General features: G+C 42.3%; 1 protein-coding gene across 1 annotated transcript in view; it reads left to right on the top strand.

Moving 5' to 3' along the window:
* Positions 1-961: 961 nt before the first annotated feature.
* samd4a (sterile alpha motif domain containing 4A) overlaps positions 962-18423 on the top strand; it is a 102561-nt gene continuing 85099 nt past the window's right edge. The window contains 2 exon segments of the mRNA XM_037794301.1: positions 962-1305; positions 2340-3033. Coding sequence (XP_037650229.1) covers positions 2838-3033 — 196 coding nt within the window. The 5' untranslated portion in view covers positions 962-1305; positions 2340-2837.

Below are 18423 nucleotides of genomic sequence, written 5' to 3'. Positions count from 1 at the left end.
CGTCTCGTTACCAACCGGGTGCCGGTGTCTCCCTGCTCTCTCCGGTTGCAGGCGGAGAGAGCAGGAGACGCGTTGCAGAGCCCCGCTGCATCAGCCTGCGCTGAGGCAGTAAAAGCCAACACTAAGATCAGATCTAAATCATGTTCATGGAGAGACCTTCGTCTGGTCAGCTAACATTACTGCCAAGCAGCTGAAATATAGAGTGATATTGTGGTTTTAGCTGACGTGTGGTCGCCCTCACTGTTTTGAGCGATGCTCGTTCAGGTATATTTAGAGCGAGCAAGCGGAGCTCGCGCTGACTTTCGTTGATTTCACGGCCACAGGTGTCGCTGTTAAGAAGCATTTCTGAAAGTTACAAATAGTCCCTTTAAAGCAGCAGGGAGTAGAAATGGAGCAAATATGATTAAAAAAGTTACTTTATACTATATCATCACAATAGTGCCTGAGACTGGTAATCTGAAAAAATCATGTGCCTCTGTGACCTCCGGTGTTCCTAATGGCATCTGCAAGATTTCACAGACCGGAGGAAAACAACCAATTAGAGCCGAGCTGGAGTCTGCCGTCTCTGAACAGCTGTCAATCACTAGCAAACTCCGATCAAACGGTCAAACTAGGCAGCGCTGATCAAATATGAATCAATATTCTGTTCTGTAATGCCTATTTCTCTCCTCAGATGTTCTCAGAATCATCTTGTAGTGCACGGTTTTAGCTGTAAAATGAGAAAGTTTGTGACCTGGCAGCCATGTTGAGATCTGCCGAGGAAATACCAAGCACCGCCCACCAGCTGGAGCACAGCCAATGGAACGCTCTCTCTCTGAAATGAACTGCGATTGGTCAAAGTCTCTTGTCACGTGGGCTAGATGTTTCTAAGCCTGAAAACAGAGCCATGAGGAGAGCAGAAGTATAGTTTTCTTTCAGAACACTTGAATTACAATATGCTGAAAGGTTATTATGGGATTTTTGCCCAATGATGCGAAAAACTTTCTGCCTACTGAAGCTTTAAAGGGGTTAGTATGTTGTAGGATTTGGTTTCGCCGCACTGCAGTACTTTATTTGAAAGTTTTCAGCGGAATCATGCACAGCTTCCGTCCATCTTGACCGTGCTGCTTTAGTTTATTCCAGACCAGAGCAGCCAAGCAGCCCGTCTGCTGGGAGAGGACTGAGGAAAAGTTAGTCAAGATGGCAAATCCCACAGAGCCGGATGTGAAGGGCACCGCTCCCCGGAACAAGCTGAGCTGCCGCCGGTTACCGAGACAGACCCAACCGGTCCTGAGACCAAGCCAGCGATGCACACTGCTCCAGGAGGTGAGAAGGCACCGAGCTCGGTTCACCGGTTCTCGCACAATTCCAACATTCAAACTGAAGTTTCTAAAAAAAGATTTTGTTGTTTTGTCCACTCTCCCTTTCGGCTTCAGTATTTATCAAAGAAAGAAACCCTAACCTGCTATCTATCACAACCACACTTGTTGTTAAAAATCCAATCTTTTACCAGTAACGAGCTCGTTCATCTGTGTTAACGGTTAGTGGGTTATTGTAGTAGTAGTGGGTTAGTGGGGATTCATAGTTCATGTTTCTGCTGACGGTGTTTGGATGTGTAACTTTGCTAACTTCGGTTAAAGTTCCATGGTTCTTTGATGGGAAGTTGTAGATAGAAGGTTATTCTTTTTACAAACTGCTCTCACACACACACACACACACACACACGTGTACCCCAACGGTCATTCTCTGTGTGCTGATGAAGCAAAGTGACAGTTTTAGACGGCGGCTAACGCTCAGTGTGCTCCTACAGTCTGATCCTAGCGCACTCTCTTCTGGCTGAAAGCTCACTACTGCAGCCAGTTCTCGGTTTCAAAGAAGACTAAGCTGTTATTAAAATAACGGAGGGAAGTCGCTGCTAAAGTCCCAGCAGTACGCCGCCCTGCCAACGGCCGCCGTCGGTAACCCGGCGTCCTTCCTTTGGAACATTGTGGGATGCAGCGCCAGTAGTACCGACAGCTGTATTTTTAGGAATGGGTGGATACCAGAAACGAAAATAATTTATTTTTGTCTCGGCGGTGAATGCCACAGGCCTATGCGCACAGGCGATGGTCAAGAGGCGACCTATAAAGCCATGTATGAGTCTTTGAAGGCTGTTTCCCCCCCTATTGCAGCAGCACAAAGTCTGCAGAGCTGAAGCAACAGGGACACTGTCGCATTTCTAGTGAGGCTGTGTTCTCTAGTGCACTGTAAAAGTCATTGCATATGTATGAAAGAGAGGGAGAGGCGTGTACAAAGAGCCCCCATTTTCTGTTATAAATATGTTTTTCATGCCTCCCCTAACTTCTAACATCCTCCTGCAGGCTTAAGAGGGATTCCCTGAAGAAAAATGCCAGTGAGGCTGAAGCTGATGTGACACAGCGTGTGCTGGAAGAAAGCTGACTCATCGAATATCAATCCCTCTGGGAGCGTCTAAGCAGCAGAGAGCAGCTCATATCACCTAATGCCTAGCTAGAAGAGAGCCTGGCATCCCCCTCACACACCAAGGGAGATTATCAGACAGGAGACGACGTAGCAAAAACCCCCTCCAGCAGGAATATATCCAGCACCGGCTGCAGGCAAAACACATTTTGGCACCGGAAGGCCTAACAGTGACTGCTATCCCTGCCGCCAGCAAAGCTAAGAATGGCATCCCAATGCTTCAGCTGAACCTCACCAACTGACTGACATCAACGATAAGACCACTGTCATCCTCCCATCAGTTTCACCCCAAACCATCAGTTTTGGGGAGGTCGCTCCTCTCAGCCCAGCCCAGTCCGGCACCACCACAGTCAGCCAGCCTTCACCCCGCATCGCAGACCATGATGTTTCGCGATCAGGTGGGTGTGCTAGCCAGCTGGTTCAAGGGGTGGAATGAGTGTGAACAGACGGTGGCTCTGCTGTCCCTGCTGAAGAGGGTGAGCCGGACCCAGGCCCGCTTCCTGCAGCTCTGTCTGGAGCACTCCCTCGCCGAGTGCACCGAACTGCAGGTCCTTGAGGGAGAGGCCAACAACCCAGGTAGGACAGCCAGCTGCTCAGACACTGTCAGCTGCTACATCATCCACTAAGACATGATGAAGAGCCATTTACAGGCATTTACAGACCAGAATCATTCATTTGTTTGTCACAGACTGCATTTTGTCCTTAGGTTTGTCTTATCACGAGGGCAAGGAACTATGAAATAATACATTTGTTATTGGTAAATAAACACTTAATTTTGTAGATTAATTTTAACAAAGGCTGTCAAAGTTAATACGATAATGCGTTAACGCAAATTCATTTTAATGCCACTAATTTCTTTAATGCATTAATGCAACTTACGATTTTTTATTAACCTCTTAAAAAGCTGACGAGCCCCTGGTTTAGTGGGCTCAGTTTTAATGCTGGAGTGAATACAGTGGCATCTTATAAAACTAGAAAAACCTAAGGAATCCATTAGTACCACTCATGTTACAGTAGCTTGCCGCAAAGGAGGTTCAATAACGCTCCAAACGTACGCTAAATTTTGGCGAGGAAAACTGGCATGGCCATTTTCAAAGGGGTGAAAATGGGTTCTATGGGTACCCACGAGTCTCCCCTTTACGGACACGCCCACTTTATGATAATCACATGCAGTTTGGGGCAAGTCATAGTCAAGTCAGCACACTGACACACTGACAGCTGTTGTTGCCTGTTGGGCTGCAGTTTGCCATGTTATGATTGGAGCATATTGTTTTATGCTAAATGCAGTACCTGTGAGGGTTTCTGGACAATATCTGTCATTGTTTTGTGTTGTTAATTGATTTCCAAAAATAAATATATGCATACATTTGCATAAAGCAGCATATTTGCCCACTCCCATGTTGATAAGAGTATTAAATACTTTCCATTTAAGGGACATTTTGAACAGATAAATGTGCAATTCATCGCGATTAAATATTTCAATCGATTGACAGCCCTAATTTTAACATATGTCAGACTACTGGGAATAGGCACAGACGAGAATATAGCTGTTTTCCCCTTCTGGTCTTCAAGCAATACATCTTCTGCACTTCAGTAGTTGAGTTTTTATGATATTCATTGTTGATACCGTAGTTATTGTCACATTACTTCTGCTTCAGGCTGCGTACTCATTTGTTTTCTGAGAAAGAGAGAAACAGCAGTCAAATTCACCAATCTTTCTACTTTTTTCTCTTTTGCCCACTCATTTAAATATGCAGAGGGCTTTCAAGGACATGTTTTCCCAAAGGACTATAGTCCCTGACCCTGGAGCAAACACGCACACATATACAGGCTCCATGCAAGCATTAGAAGACATTTCCTGTCCAAAACATTCCTGCAGATCCATCAAGAGTAAATAGCTGAATCACTGATGGTATGAAACTGTGCAAAGTGTTGCGCTGAACCGTAGTCAGTAAATGATTGTGGAAGGAGGTTGGGGTCGCGTATAGTGTTAGCTCAGCTGGCACCGTGGCTGGTGATGTCAGTCAGTCAGTCAGTCAGTCAGTCAGTCAGTCAGTCAGTGTGCCAGCCTATAGCGCTGTAGCTCTCTCTGGGTTGGTATCGCGCCAAGGCACCCAAGGGGGGTTCTGGCTGGGATTTGTTGCATCAGACTGCAGCATGGCCATGGAAACAAAAACCCTGGCAACCAACTGAGCTCATGAAAAATAGAAAGAAGTGCTGCTGCTGCGATGGAGAGCAGGCGTCTGTGTGTACCTATGGCAACATCTGTATGCAGTAACACATCTGCTGGCTTACACTGGGGTGACATAATGGCCCTGCCCCGCAATGACACTCACACATATTACACAGAGTTTCCATCAGGGTTTACAATGGGCAGTGGCTGCAGTTAATGCAGGCTGCTCTTTGTTATTGTTTAATATGAAGCCGGAGACATCAAAGCTCACTACATGAGGTTTCCCCAGTCGACCCCTCCCAAAGTCAGCCTGGTTCATACTGTCACAGATCAAAGCAGATTGAAGACACGGGGAGATGGTGGTGGGGGGGTGTTGACGTCTTCGTACAACTCAACAACAGGTTTTTATCTCCTTTTTATGTGTCAGAATACAGTGCATCATGTGTGAGTCAAAGAGACATTGTCTTGGGATCTTTGTGGTGATACTTGACTCACTGTCATAATTCACATTTATATTCTGGTGAAACTTAATTTCCGAGCTAGCAAGACTCTGATTTATGGTCTAGGTGGAAATGAAACATGAAGGGGTTATACCTGTGGGTGGAAGAGGGTAGTTTAGGTTGTTTGTGTAAAATAACATAATAAAAAGGTCTATGGGTTAAAGAATAATTTCACTTGTAGCGTACACTTGTAGCGTACACTTGTAGCGCACTAGGGCCTTCCCAAATACCATTTTTTGGACTTGAAGTTTCAGTGAGAAATATTCAAAAGTATTCAAAGCTTCAGGACAGTGCCGCTGCCACACTACTGTAGAAACACGGACCTCTACACGTAACAAACAGTGATATCCGTCTGAGAATAACTAATAATAATTAATGTTGAATATTAATAATGATTGATGTTGAGGGATTATTCCTTATTTCATGGGTTAGTTTGGGATTTATACATTATTTTATATATAGATACAGATATAATGTATTGTATACAGTATATACTGTGTATATATATCTATAAATAGACAAGCATTCAAATACTGATTTGGAGGTTGATTTCCATGACACCACCAAGCTTCGAAGCATTCGGACAACACCTGTAGCGCACGCTTGTAGCGCACGCTTGTAGCGCACGCTTTGTAGCGCACACTCACACTTTAACAGGGTGGATGTCTGTGGATATGGAGTCATTTATCATCAAGGGTGAGGGGCTGGACAGACCTGGAATCACATCACAGGATATTGTCACACTTGCCTTGATTATGTTGATCATTAGTTTTATTGACTTAAATTGACTGTGATTTTACAAATCCTTCATTTAACACTAGCAATGTGGCTTTCCTGAAAGTTAAATGTGTTGCAGACAGTAAAAGAAATATAAAGACATTAGCAAACATCTATGCAGGCAATTATGTTATGAGACCTAAATATATGCTGGTGCTTTTTTTCTTTTTGCTGCACACTCAGCACATTCTGTGACCTCATCCTATTTCAAATGATGAACCAAATTCATTTCATAATTGGCACGTTTTTAACTGTTTATAGCTTACTTGCTTTACTACAAATCATGTTTGCTGAAGCCAGATTATTCCCAAACAAGACGACTCAAACAGAAGCATCAGTTGATTCAGTGTCTTAAAATGAGTCCGGTTCAGCATTAAGGCTCATGTTATTATTTTACTTTGTACAGTCAGGAATGAACTGAAGCAGAAGGAAAGATTTCACCAAACATAATTACCAGATTGGATCATAGAGAAATGTACTGTTCAGGCTTTGTGCCTCTGAACAGACTGATGATGATGGCCTGCTCTCTCTGTGTCATCAGGTCAGGGATTTATGTGAGGTAACCTTGTAGTTTGCAATCACTGACTACATTTACATAAACACTAATATTTTAATACAAATACACTAATATGAAGTCCTAACTCAAGAACATTCTCTTGTAATTTTCTAGTTGATTCTTTGATCTGATCAGTTCTGTAAGATCAAGCGGAGGCGTCCTTCATCTGACGTCATCGGACTCTTTTTCAAATAGTGTCAGACAGCTGTTCAGCTTGTCTACAGCTTATTGCTTAGCAAGATTTGCATTAAAGGTTCCATATTATGCTCATTTTCAGGTTCATACTTGGATTTTGTGTTTCTACTAGAACATGTTTACATGCGTTAATGTTCAAAAAATCCTTTATTTTTGTCATACTGTCTGCCTGAATATGCCTGTATTTACCTCTGTCTGGAACGGCTCCGTTTTAGCGCATTTTGACGGAATTGCAACAGAATTGCGTTGCTAGGCAACAGCTTGGGTCCCATGTTTTACTTCCTGTCCGGCTGATGACATTCACATACACTGCAACCAGGAATAAACTGGCACATATTTAGAATGTTTACATTTAAAATTATGTCAAGGGTCTTAATATTGTATATTCGTGACATCACAAATGGGCAGAAATCCTGGACAGCTTGTTTCAAACGAGAGTTTCTGAAAAGGGGCTGTGTGTATTTCCCTGTGGATTGAGTGTTTCGATACTTTCACAGTATTTACTTAAGCCTTACTTAGCATGCTTATTAATAAAAAAACATGAAAATCTCACTTTTTTATTAATATGGGACCTTTAACGAACTTGAGATTTTTTGGTTGTAGGGGGCTCAGTTTTAAAGCTAGAGTGAGATACTGCACAAGAAAAACTGACATAGCCATTTTCAAAGGGGTCTCTTGACCTCTGACCTCCAGACATGTGAATGAAATGGGTTCTATGGGTACCCACGAGTCTCCCCTTTACAGACATGCCCACTTTATGATAATCACATGCAGTTTGGGGCAAGTCATAGTCAAGTCAGCATGTGTGTCCACGCTGTTACGGCGTGGACATACATCCAACGTCAGGAGCGCGTGGCGGCTGCGTGACGTGTTGTTTCTAATTCGGTCGGCGTCCTGTTACAGGTTAGAGCAGCCACACTACCCGCATGAGACGCGCATCGCGCGTCTCTTTTATAGAATAGAGGTCTCGCCTATTTTTGATGCGAGCCGCGCGCGTCTCTCAGCTGCGTCTCATAGGCACAACAGACAGTGAAGGTGATCTAGTGACTGTATACTAACATCATATCAGCTACATTAATACAGTAGTTCCTGTCTAGACATCTGTAGAATATGTCGCCAGACAGTGAAGGTGATCTATTGACAGTATATTAACATCATACCAGCAAGACTTTACTACAGTTTCGAGTTTGGAGTCTATCTGTAGAATATGTTATGGAGATGAAAAAGAGTAAAGACTTATTTTTAAATCAAAACTTCCTGCTTTTATTTCAAAATAAAAGCCTCAGAGGCATTTTTTCTATGGACCGAATTCCTTCATTTGTTAACACGAGGCTTTTATTCTGAAATATGTGCCAGACAGTCTTCTAGAACATAGAGTGGCTTGGAAAGCTCCATGAATGAATATTGTATGGAGTTTTAATTGTGGATTATTACTATTATTTACAAATTACCACACGTTTCTGAACCTCTCTCTGTCTAAAATAAATATAAATCACATTTACCATGAAGTTAAATGGCCATTAAAAGGCAAACTCTATGTAGAAAGAAAGGGCTGACAGCAGCAGCAGACACACAGCCGACACGCAGCTAGTGTGAACACCCGACGCATGTATCATGCAGCCACCACGCCACGCCAGCTGCCACGCGCTCCTGGCGTTGTATGTGTGCCCCAGGGCTTAGTTGGCACACGTTGAACTCTATTTTTGTCCAATCTGTACCTATCAAATTGCAGTTACAAGCAAACAACTTAGTTCAGTGGAATCGTATATGGAAAAACCTGGTAATTCAAGAAATTGTTTTGTTAATAGTGAAAAAAGTTATATTCAGTTTTATCTGAAGCGGAGTTCTTCCAGTAACTGAGATAATGTTGTTTATGTCAGTGTAGTCATTCCATACAGTACAGCTGTTTAGTCTTAACCATGTGTTGGTTTGTCTTTCCCTCATGCTGCTCATCCTTCAGACATGGTCACATCAGTCTGGTGATGAGCTCTGTTGCTTCAAGTCTTGTGAAACTTTAAAATATTGTTAATACACACAGTTCAACAAGTGGGTCTACTGTAATGATTAAATTACAAGGTAATGGTAAAAACTTTTCACCCAGCAAAGATCTTTGATGTGCTTTCAGAACTGGACATCATGCCTACCGAATATCTGTGTGCATATTTCCCTATTTTCAACAAGCATGACTGTGTAATTTCAGTATGTGTCGGTTCAAATATTCTGTGCAACAAGCTTTGTCCCAGTGGAATCATGCTTAAGGAGATTTGAATGGATTTCTGACTTATGTACCTCCAGAGGAAATTTTGGGCCACGCACTTGTGTTTTCTCCCACCTGTGTCATTTTGCGGTCTCTTCCTGTCCGCTGATTCAGCTCAGTTAGATGGAATCAGCGGGCCCGTTTTCAGTGCTGTAGACTTAATGTCAGGACACATGCTGCTGAAAAGAGGGAGATTGAGAAGGTTGTCTGGTTACGTGATCCCTCTGGTATGATGTGGTAGCTTGTTTGAGTGCTTATGTGCCAGAGTAAGGCAGATATATCGGCCTGCTGTTTTACTGGGCCAATGCTGATCTTGTATTGATTAGGAGGTATTTTCTAGTTGGAAGTTATTTCTTACCACAGCTATACAAGGAGGATAAAAGACCTTTTAAAAAGCATATTAGTTTTTTGTGTGTGTTACTGCTTTGTAAGTCTTTCTTGATTACATTTCTAAAAAGCTCTGGCAGTAATTCTTGTTGTTCAGTTGTTTGGAAATCTCCTTAAAAAAGCTCATCTTATCGGGCGGCTGGTTAGCTCAGTCGGTAGATGCGAGCGCCCATGTATCGCCAAGGCTCAGTCCTAGCAGCGGTGGACCCGGGTTCGAATCCGGCCTGTGGTCCTTTCCGCATGTCATTTCTCTCTCTCTCCCTTTCCAACACTTTATCCACTGTCCTATCAATAAAATACTTAAAAAATCACCCCAAAAAAAAAAAAAAAAAAAGCTCATCTTTCTTTAAAAAGCTGCTGCCCTAGAACAATTTCTTGTCATACAATAGGAATAAAACCTGCATTTTGATCATTTAAAAAAAACAATTTTGACAATGCAAGTCTAAAAATAACTTTAAAAAAATCCATGCAAGCAACTTTTTAGTATCTCTGTCACATTGTTAAAGGGACTGTTTGTAACTTCTTACACGTATAAATCATTGCGGGTCGGTGTCCCATGCACGCTCGCGTGTGGCTATGCTGTTCAGACTCAGACTCCAACACAAACTACAGTGAAGCACCAAAACCTCTTGGTTGTATCTTGGACGCGGGGGAGACCGTAGCTTTGGTCTCCAGGGTCAGAGTCTCTGCTGTACTCTGCTCCTCTGCTCCTCTGCTTGCCTTCACTCACATACCGCGCTCGTTCTCGCTATTTCGCTCCATGCTCACGTGCATGCTGCTCACTCCACACTGCAGAAGAGTTAGTTTAGCTCTGAGAATATCTAGTGAATGTTCAGTGGACGTTTGTGCAGTAATAACTGCTGCAGCTCCTCCAGACCAACAGAGGTTTCCCGTGTCTTGTGAAGTGACGGGGCTCCGCAGAGAGAAACGTTATCGTCTCCGACCAAAACTCCGGTGTCTCCCCTGTTCCCTCCGGCCGCGGTCGGGAGGCTGAGGCAGGAAAAGCCAACACTAGGATCAGCATTGATTCATGGAGAGACCTTCGTCTGGTCAGCTAACATTACTGCCAAGCAGCTGAAATATAGAGTGATATTGTGCTTTTAGCTGACGTGTGTCGTCTCACTGTGTTGAGCGATGCTCGTTCATGTCTATGTAGAGCGAGCACAAGCGCCAGCAACAGGACGCTGACTTTCATTGACTTAACGGCCACAGGTGAAGCTGTTAACAAGACATTTCTGATTCTTACAAACAGTCCCTTTAATAGGGCTGGGATGATACACCTATCTCCTGATTCGATACGATCACGATACTTAGGTGCCAATTCGATATGTATTGCAATTTTTAAGTTTTGCGATTCTACAAGTTTTTGCAAATTGTTAACTTTTTGGAAAAGGTTAAATCATACACTTCTAGGGACTTTTAATTTGAAAAATATGTAAATTAATACAGTAAGAATGTTTGATTTTCAGCATGTATGTAGTCAAATATGTCCTTAAGTCAAATATATCAGTCATTGTCAGGAACTATTTATGAATATTTTCCAGCAACCCAAAGCCCTCTCAAATTAGTGGTATTTTCTTTTTAATTTATAAGGGACATGTAATGTTTTATACTTCTGTTGAATATAATAATAATAATAATAATAATAATTGTATTTATATAGCACCTTTCAAAACAAGGTTACAAAGTGCTCTCCAATAAAAGCGTAATGAAAATAATTAACACCCAGAACTTAAAAACTAAACAAAATAAAATCCTATACATACAATAAAATCACATAAAAGTTACAACAGTGCACCATCAGTTTAGAAAAAGCCCTAATTAAAAGTGACTCTTAATAAGGGGATTTAAAGAGATACTGAGTTTGCCTGCCTGAGATCCTCGTGCAGGCAAACTACGATAACGTTTCTGTCCGTGACAGATTTAGCATGCAGCTTTAGCCGTGATGTCTAGCTCTGCTTTTCCTGTCAATGTGTGAAACCCAAAGTGTTTTTGGGTTTGGATATAAAATGGGAGGGTGCAGGTCGTATACACGCTGACCCTCCCACGTTTCGGCTCGCTGCGGTTTGTTTTGGTTGAAGGAAATGGAACAGATATGACATCACGTTGCTCAGAGTACAATAATAAAAGCGGTGACTTCCTTCTACCTCCGTATAGACTCAAATGAAGCAAATATATCGACTCTGGCATTAAAAAATCTATTTCAAATTTAAAAAAAAAAAAAAATTGTGCTACATTGGTGAATTGATTTTTTTCCCACCCCTAATTGTTAATCACCATAGGCTCAGTCAGTTTAGGAGCAAAACCACAAATCGCTCACCTGCTGGCTGTTAAAGAGTTAACATGCAGCTGGAAGTCTTGGGCTGAGTGGAGAAAAGCGCAACTATTTGGAAAGTGGTGTACAAATGAATGGAATCCTCAGTGACCTACTTCTCTGAGCGGCTGAGAGGCGGCCTTGTTTTGGGACCCAGCGAGTGATGCGACTTTATTTGCAACTTGAGATGCAATCGTAGTCAATGGGGCGGCTATCTCCCTGAAGACAGGCGGAGTAGCAGCACACAGGATTTATTTTTAATTGTAGTTTTTCATGTATTTTTAGATTGTCATTAGTTCCTTGACTCCGTGTGTAGTTGGTTACTTTAAGAGTTTGTGCATTTCAAAGCCTCAGTGTTACAGATGAGCTTAGACCTTAAGTCAACAAGGGAGATGCCATTCATTATCATCCCTACCAAATCACCTCACATAGTTGACTGTTTTTGATGGAGGAAAACCACAAAGTGAAGTTCAACCTGGTTTTCTCCTGTGATTTCTGACAGGAGTTATCTGTAGCCTGCAGCATTTCAGTTGTGGTTATTAAGGAATGTAACTTCCTGTTTTTCCTCCCCCCCCTTAAGGGGAAAACAAAACTTCTTTTGAGACAATCCCAGAGTGGACAATATGGAATCAAGTAGAGAGGACATGAATAGCGAGCAGAGTGCAGTCTGAAGGACGGGTGTAGGGTTAGTGTAAGGGGTGGGGTTAGGACAGGACAGTGGGCCTGGTGTTCTGAATGACTAACTTTATTTTCGTGTGGTGCGGTGTACTGCTGACCTGGCCTGCACGGCTGTTTGAGCTGGAAGGAGGCAGGCAGGGATTCGATATGTACAAGCAGCTGTGTTGAAGCACTTGAAGGTGACCGAGACGGAGCTCTGTGTTTGGGATGAGCGGCAGCAGTTGCTGTCACTGTGTTTCATTGAGAAATCATCCATTTCAGTTTGGTAATCCCAAAATGCCTTTGATTTGGTCTCCATGTTGGTTAAATGCTTTTTGCTGTGGTTGTTTTTGTAATGCATAGAAATCACACAGTGTACTACAGACTGCTGCTAGTTAACTGTTGGATTAAAGTCCCCCTTCACTCAAAAATATGACTTGGAATATTGTTACCTCATTTCAATGTTTGAGCCTCACCATGCAGAATGATGTATGTGCACAAAGGCTGTTTTCACATTTATTTATTTGCTAAAGGAGGAAAGTTTCACTGTGCTTGAACTTTTTGTGGAAACATTTTATCATACATTAATAAGATTATTACTCCAAGCAGAGTATTTTTATATATCTTAAAACATGTCTAGGCCATGTACTTGTTTTTTATTAAGGATGCATTGATTTATCGGCAAATCAACGGTATCGTCCAATATTCACCTTGTTGACTGCCATTGGCCTATCGGCAAATAAGATGACATTCACCGATGGCAGTGGCCGTTTTTTATCTGTTGTGTTGCATCAATTTTGTGCCGGCTAAATGTTGTGTTGGTTATTTGTGGTCGGTCTCTGACAACAGTAACCAGCTGCTGATTTGGAGAAGAAGCCACTGGCTGGACACGACTCTGACGGCGGGTGCCGTGCGCATATGTGGTTTGTTTACAAAGAAAAAGCCAGCCCTGTGGGAGTATTACACTGTCTCGGAGAAAGATCCGCGACAAGAATGTTATGTTCAACGAAATATTAAGCAGTAAAACAATGGCTTACAAAAATCACTGTGGTCTGGATGGGAATGAAAATCGTGTGTGCGTAATGTTTCACTAGAAGCCTGTCAGTCCAACAAGGGTCCCACAACAACCAGTACGTTAACATTTCATTTATATTTCACAAAACAAATACTTTTGTTGAGCTATGTAAGTACTGAAACATTCTTCTCATTGAGTAGGTAGTTGTATAGTAGCTGAAAAGCCTTTTGAAGCAGTTATTTTTAAAAAATAAAGAATATTTTTGATGTGAAAGAAGGTTATATTAAAGGTTGTTTCATACATTTTTATGATTTGAATTTGTGCTCATTCAAAAACAGTGTAATGAAATGCTGAATGACTTTGAAGCAGCTCAGTTATTGTTATGAAGAGGTCTTTGTTTCCCTGGCACAAAAGGGGAATAAATAGCAGCAAAAACAGAATAAACAAAAACATCAGTGTCGGCTGTCAACCAGATAGTTGTTTTAAACATCAGTATCGGCCCTGAATTTTGCATTCGCTCCATCCCTTGTTTTTATCCCTGTGACTAAAAGGCCTCATTACCTGTAACCTGTTGTACATGCTGGTATTCCATCCATCCATCCATCCATCTGCAACCGCTTATCCCGTTAGGGGTCGCGGGGGGGCTGGAGCCGATCCCAGCCGACATTGGGCGAAGGCAGGGTACACCCTGGACAGGTCGCCAGTACCTGTTGTACCATGCTGGTATTAATGTTTTTAAAAGATTTTCATAACAGTTATCAGTGCCATTGTCTGCACCTGATCAAACATACTGTCTGTATGTACAGTTTGTGAATGACAACAGAGAGATGGCTTTCTGACAGCAGAACCTATAGGCTCTGTCTTTTCTTGTATCATGAAAGGATTTGCCAAAGCATGTAAATGGTAAAACATGTTTATTTACACCTGGAAGCACCACATCCTCAGGAATGCCAGGATTATACAGGGGGTGGAGGGTGGAGGTGGTGGGTGGGGGGGTTTAACCTCAGTGGAGAATTTGAATTTGAAAAGCTGTTTGAATCTAGGTCAAAATATGACTTCCAGCTAAAAAATTACTTTTCCTGGGAGCTGCCGGCACTAGCTTTTGTGTCTAATATTGTAGAGAGAGAGATGAAGCATACTTCTGCATGTGTCTGTGGATAAGATGATTGACAAGGAGGGAAAGTCTGCATTGTATAATGGCGAGTATTACTCAGTGAATTCCTGTTGCACTCTCTGCCTAAACTAGGTCTGATGAAAACCTGGGCTGGAAATCAGCATTCCTGGCTTAGGCGGTAAACGGTTCCGGTGTTGGGGATACTGTCTAGGAATGTAGGCACGTCAGAGCACACTTGAGTCAGGCGCTCAGCGAGAGTTGGGGCTTTTCCAGTGTGGGGGGAAAAAGACACAGTGGAAAAGGAAAACTGATTCCACCTTCAGTGGAGCTAAGGTCTCCTGAGTACACCGTGGTACGGAAGAGGAGGAGGGACGAGTGGGGCGAGGAAGGGAAAAGATGAAGACTCAGAGAATACTGGTGCCATTTACAGCTGAAGCTCATTCACATCCTTTCTCTGTCTGGTCTAACTTCCCCAAGTTTTTTTTATGTTTTAAATATTTACTTGCTTTTGAAGACTCCAGATTTTATGTTGTTCTGGCCAGACACCCACTAAAAGAAGGTTAAGTTTATAAAATATTTTTGATTTTGAAGACTTCCATTTTCTTCCTGTGAGGGGCAGAGTAACATGATCAGGTACTGATACAACACTTACTAGCACCATGAAATGGAGTGGTACAGTGAACTGAGTCCTAAACCTGGAAATGAGTTAGCATTTTAGCACTTCCGGGTCCCTCATCTAGAAGTCAATGGGGTTTTTGAATGGGCTTTTAGTTGGAAATAAAGGTCTGTGGTTAACACAAGCTGAAGAGATTTTAACATTTTGTTCTACAATATAAAAATATATCAATAATATCCCACTTGTGAATTTTTAAAACATTTGTGTCTTAAAAAAGTGGTTGCTACAAGTGACTAAATGAGACTACTAACATCATCACCACCGACTGTTCGCCTTTACAGCCTCGTTGTTTACTCACGCTCATGTGACCGTGGTGAGTTGATTTATAATCTAACGTTAGCTTTTTTACTTCTGGCTATTGCAGTCACGCTTCAAAAAAATCATAAAGTGGTGTTCATTTGTGAAGATTATCTTGCTGAACAAAACGTGTAAGTATCATAAAATGTTGTTTGGCCTCAGATCTGATTTTCTGCAATAATCCAAAAATCCAATAAAGAGCTCCAGGGATGATGTATTTTTGTAAGCCAACCAGCAAGTTAGGCATCGCCATGGGTTCCCTCGACAAAAAGCCAATGGGATTTTCCATTGGGTTTTCCGACAAACAGTGTGTGTATTTGTGCTGCGTTAGCAGATGTAGCGCTGCTGGTGGGCTTTGTGCTCGCCATTGTCACACACATACGGTCTGTCAGCGCAGCGTAACGTAGCGAGTGTCCGACAGACCGTGTGTGTGTGGTGGCGATTAGTGGTGGGGTTGTCAGTGGCGTTATAACTGTGAACGTAGCTGTAGCAGACCGTGTGTGTTATTTGTCGGTGAAAATTAACATCCCTAGCCAGAAGTCAAAAGTTAACGTTAGGCTATAAACAACTACACCTCGGTTGCGTGAGTAAACACAACAAGGCTGTAAAGGCGGACGAGATGACGGGATGATGTTTAGCGGTCTCATTTAGCCACATTGTTAGTAACACGCATTTTTTCACATATAAAGGCTTCAAAATTCATGAGTGGGATATTTGCTGATGTATTTTATATCGTAGAACAAAACATTAAAATCTCTTATGCTTGTATTAACCACACACCTTATTTCAGGCATTTAACTAAAAACGCCATTCAAAAAACCCATTTGACGTCTAGACAAGGGAACCGGAAGTGCTAAAAATTCAACTAATTTCTGGGTTTTTGGACTCATTCCTGTAGCACTCTATGGAAAAATCCCATTGGCTTTTGGTCAAGGGACCAGAGAGCGATGCTAACTTCCTAGTTGGCCTACTAAAAACACGTCATCCCTGGAGCACTCTATGATACAACAGAATCTTTGACAAACCAAATGAAGGCTTCATGGTTTAAAAAAAAAAAAAAAACCAACAGGTATCACCCTTTAACTTGAGTCTGATGTAGCCAATCTGCTCTGCCACGGGAGTATCTATAAATACTGGTCCCCATGGAGATAAAAAGTTTAAAAGTGGAAGTGATCTGGTCTGATTTTTCACACTCTTTTCCATTCGTCAACATTCTTTGTGCCTTTCTAAACATCTCATTGGCCATTCTGTTAAAAAGACAAGAGAGGGAGAGAGAAAACTCTTGTCTCTGGTTTGGGGCGCCAAACTATTTCATCGCAGCCACGCATGAGCAAACAGTTTATTTCTGGAAGTTGACGGCGTGTTCTGTGAACTCGTACTGAACCTCAGAATGGGGACAAGACACCTGCCAAAACGACCAGAGGGGAAAACGAAATAAAGCTCGTTTTTTCCACTCTGCCGCTACAGCAAAGGCTATTTCTTTTCAGTTCTTGTTTCCAGGTGTGTGTGTGTGTGTGTGTGTGTGTGTGTGTGTGTGTGTGTGTGTGTGTGTGTGTGTGGTCTTTGTTTTTTCTGTGTGTGCAAAAACAAGAGGATGAACAGAAACTGGGGCTTAGGACTAGAAAGGACTCCGTGCTGATGGAAGCTACTCGAAGCCTCAGACATGTCAGGCTCTTGATATTATCTCTGAGAGGGGCAGACGAGGTGTCACTGATAGCAGGGATTATGCAATCAAGCGCTTCATAAATCCTCGAGGTTTAGTTTCTCACTGAACCCTTCTGTGCTTCTTTATAACTCTGATCCCAGCTTTGCTTTCCCCAGCAAGTTGGATTACTGCACCATGTGTGTATCTGTGTATGTTTACAACCGACCTCAAACTAAAAGACACACTATCAGGAGTTATGATTGAGTAGCCAGTCTACTAGCGAATACGTTTTTGGCTATTGGATTATATGGTTTTAATGGTACACAGAATGAACAGGTTGACACATACTGTGGCTTTGTTTCTGGAAGGGGCTTTGTATGGTTTCGGTACAGGAGGGGAAAAAAGACAACAATTTCTTATTTATTTTGAAAGCTGACAAACACTAAACAGTCGCTCATGGGCCACAGTTCTTGCCAAGATACTCAAACATTTGCAAATGGTCACTAAGTATTTACATCAAAAACACAAGTAAGATGTCAGCGTTGCTCTGACCCAATTTCAAAACTATGCACCCATGAAAGACATTGTAGTGGCGCTCAACCACTCTGATCCGAGTATGGAGGCAGCAATAAACACTCCTACAGTGTTGGTTGTTGGTTTGGCCCAGTCTGAATCTTCAATGAGCGGCTGGTTGAACATTATGAAGGGGAAGGACTGGACCGGGTCCCTCTGTCTGTTTTAGCCTTCCCAATGAATTGCACGTTTGATTTTGCTATTTCCATAGAAGTAATGTTGCCTGACTTGGTCCAGGGACCTTGTTGACACAAGGCTTGAATTCGGTCCTTTACTCTTCATTGAGCACTTGTTCAATGTTGCTGACATTTTACAGGGAAACCGTAATGCTTCCAAACAGAGGATCTAAATAATATGGGAAAGTCTTTGACTCTAACTTCTCATTTACAGTTCACAAATATAGAAAGTAGGCAGCCCTGTCCCTAACCCTGTATAGGCTGGGCTAAACCTGGACTCGCACATTTGAACTTATTATGTACACTGTAATAAAGTGGCTGCAGGGATAACAGTATTTTTGTAGGCCAGCCAGGAAGTTAGCATTGCCCTTGTACCCTCGACAAAAAGGCCATTGGGATTTGGGAACTAATTTCCAGGTTTTAGGACTCATTCCTGTACCCACGCTATAAGACTGTGTTGGACTAAGAAGAGTGGAATGATGTCGTTCTCAGGGGTGCATCCAACCAAAACAGTTGCATATCAGTGAGATGCCTTTATTTATGTACAGTTACACCCTTAGTGAATTAAGATGGTTAGAAGACAAGTGCATACTGTATGTCTGGAGAAATTAAAATGTAATATAATAATTCAGTGCAAGCCTGACTACAAATATA

Source organism: Sebastes umbrosus, chromosome 2 (assembly GCF_015220745.1).
Source record: "Sebastes umbrosus isolate fSebUmb1 chromosome 2, fSebUmb1.pri, whole genome shotgun sequence".
Taxonomy (NCBI): Eukaryota; Metazoa; Chordata; class Actinopteri; order Perciformes; family Sebastidae; genus Sebastes; species Sebastes umbrosus.
This window is presented reverse-complemented; position numbering and strand designations above follow the sequence as displayed.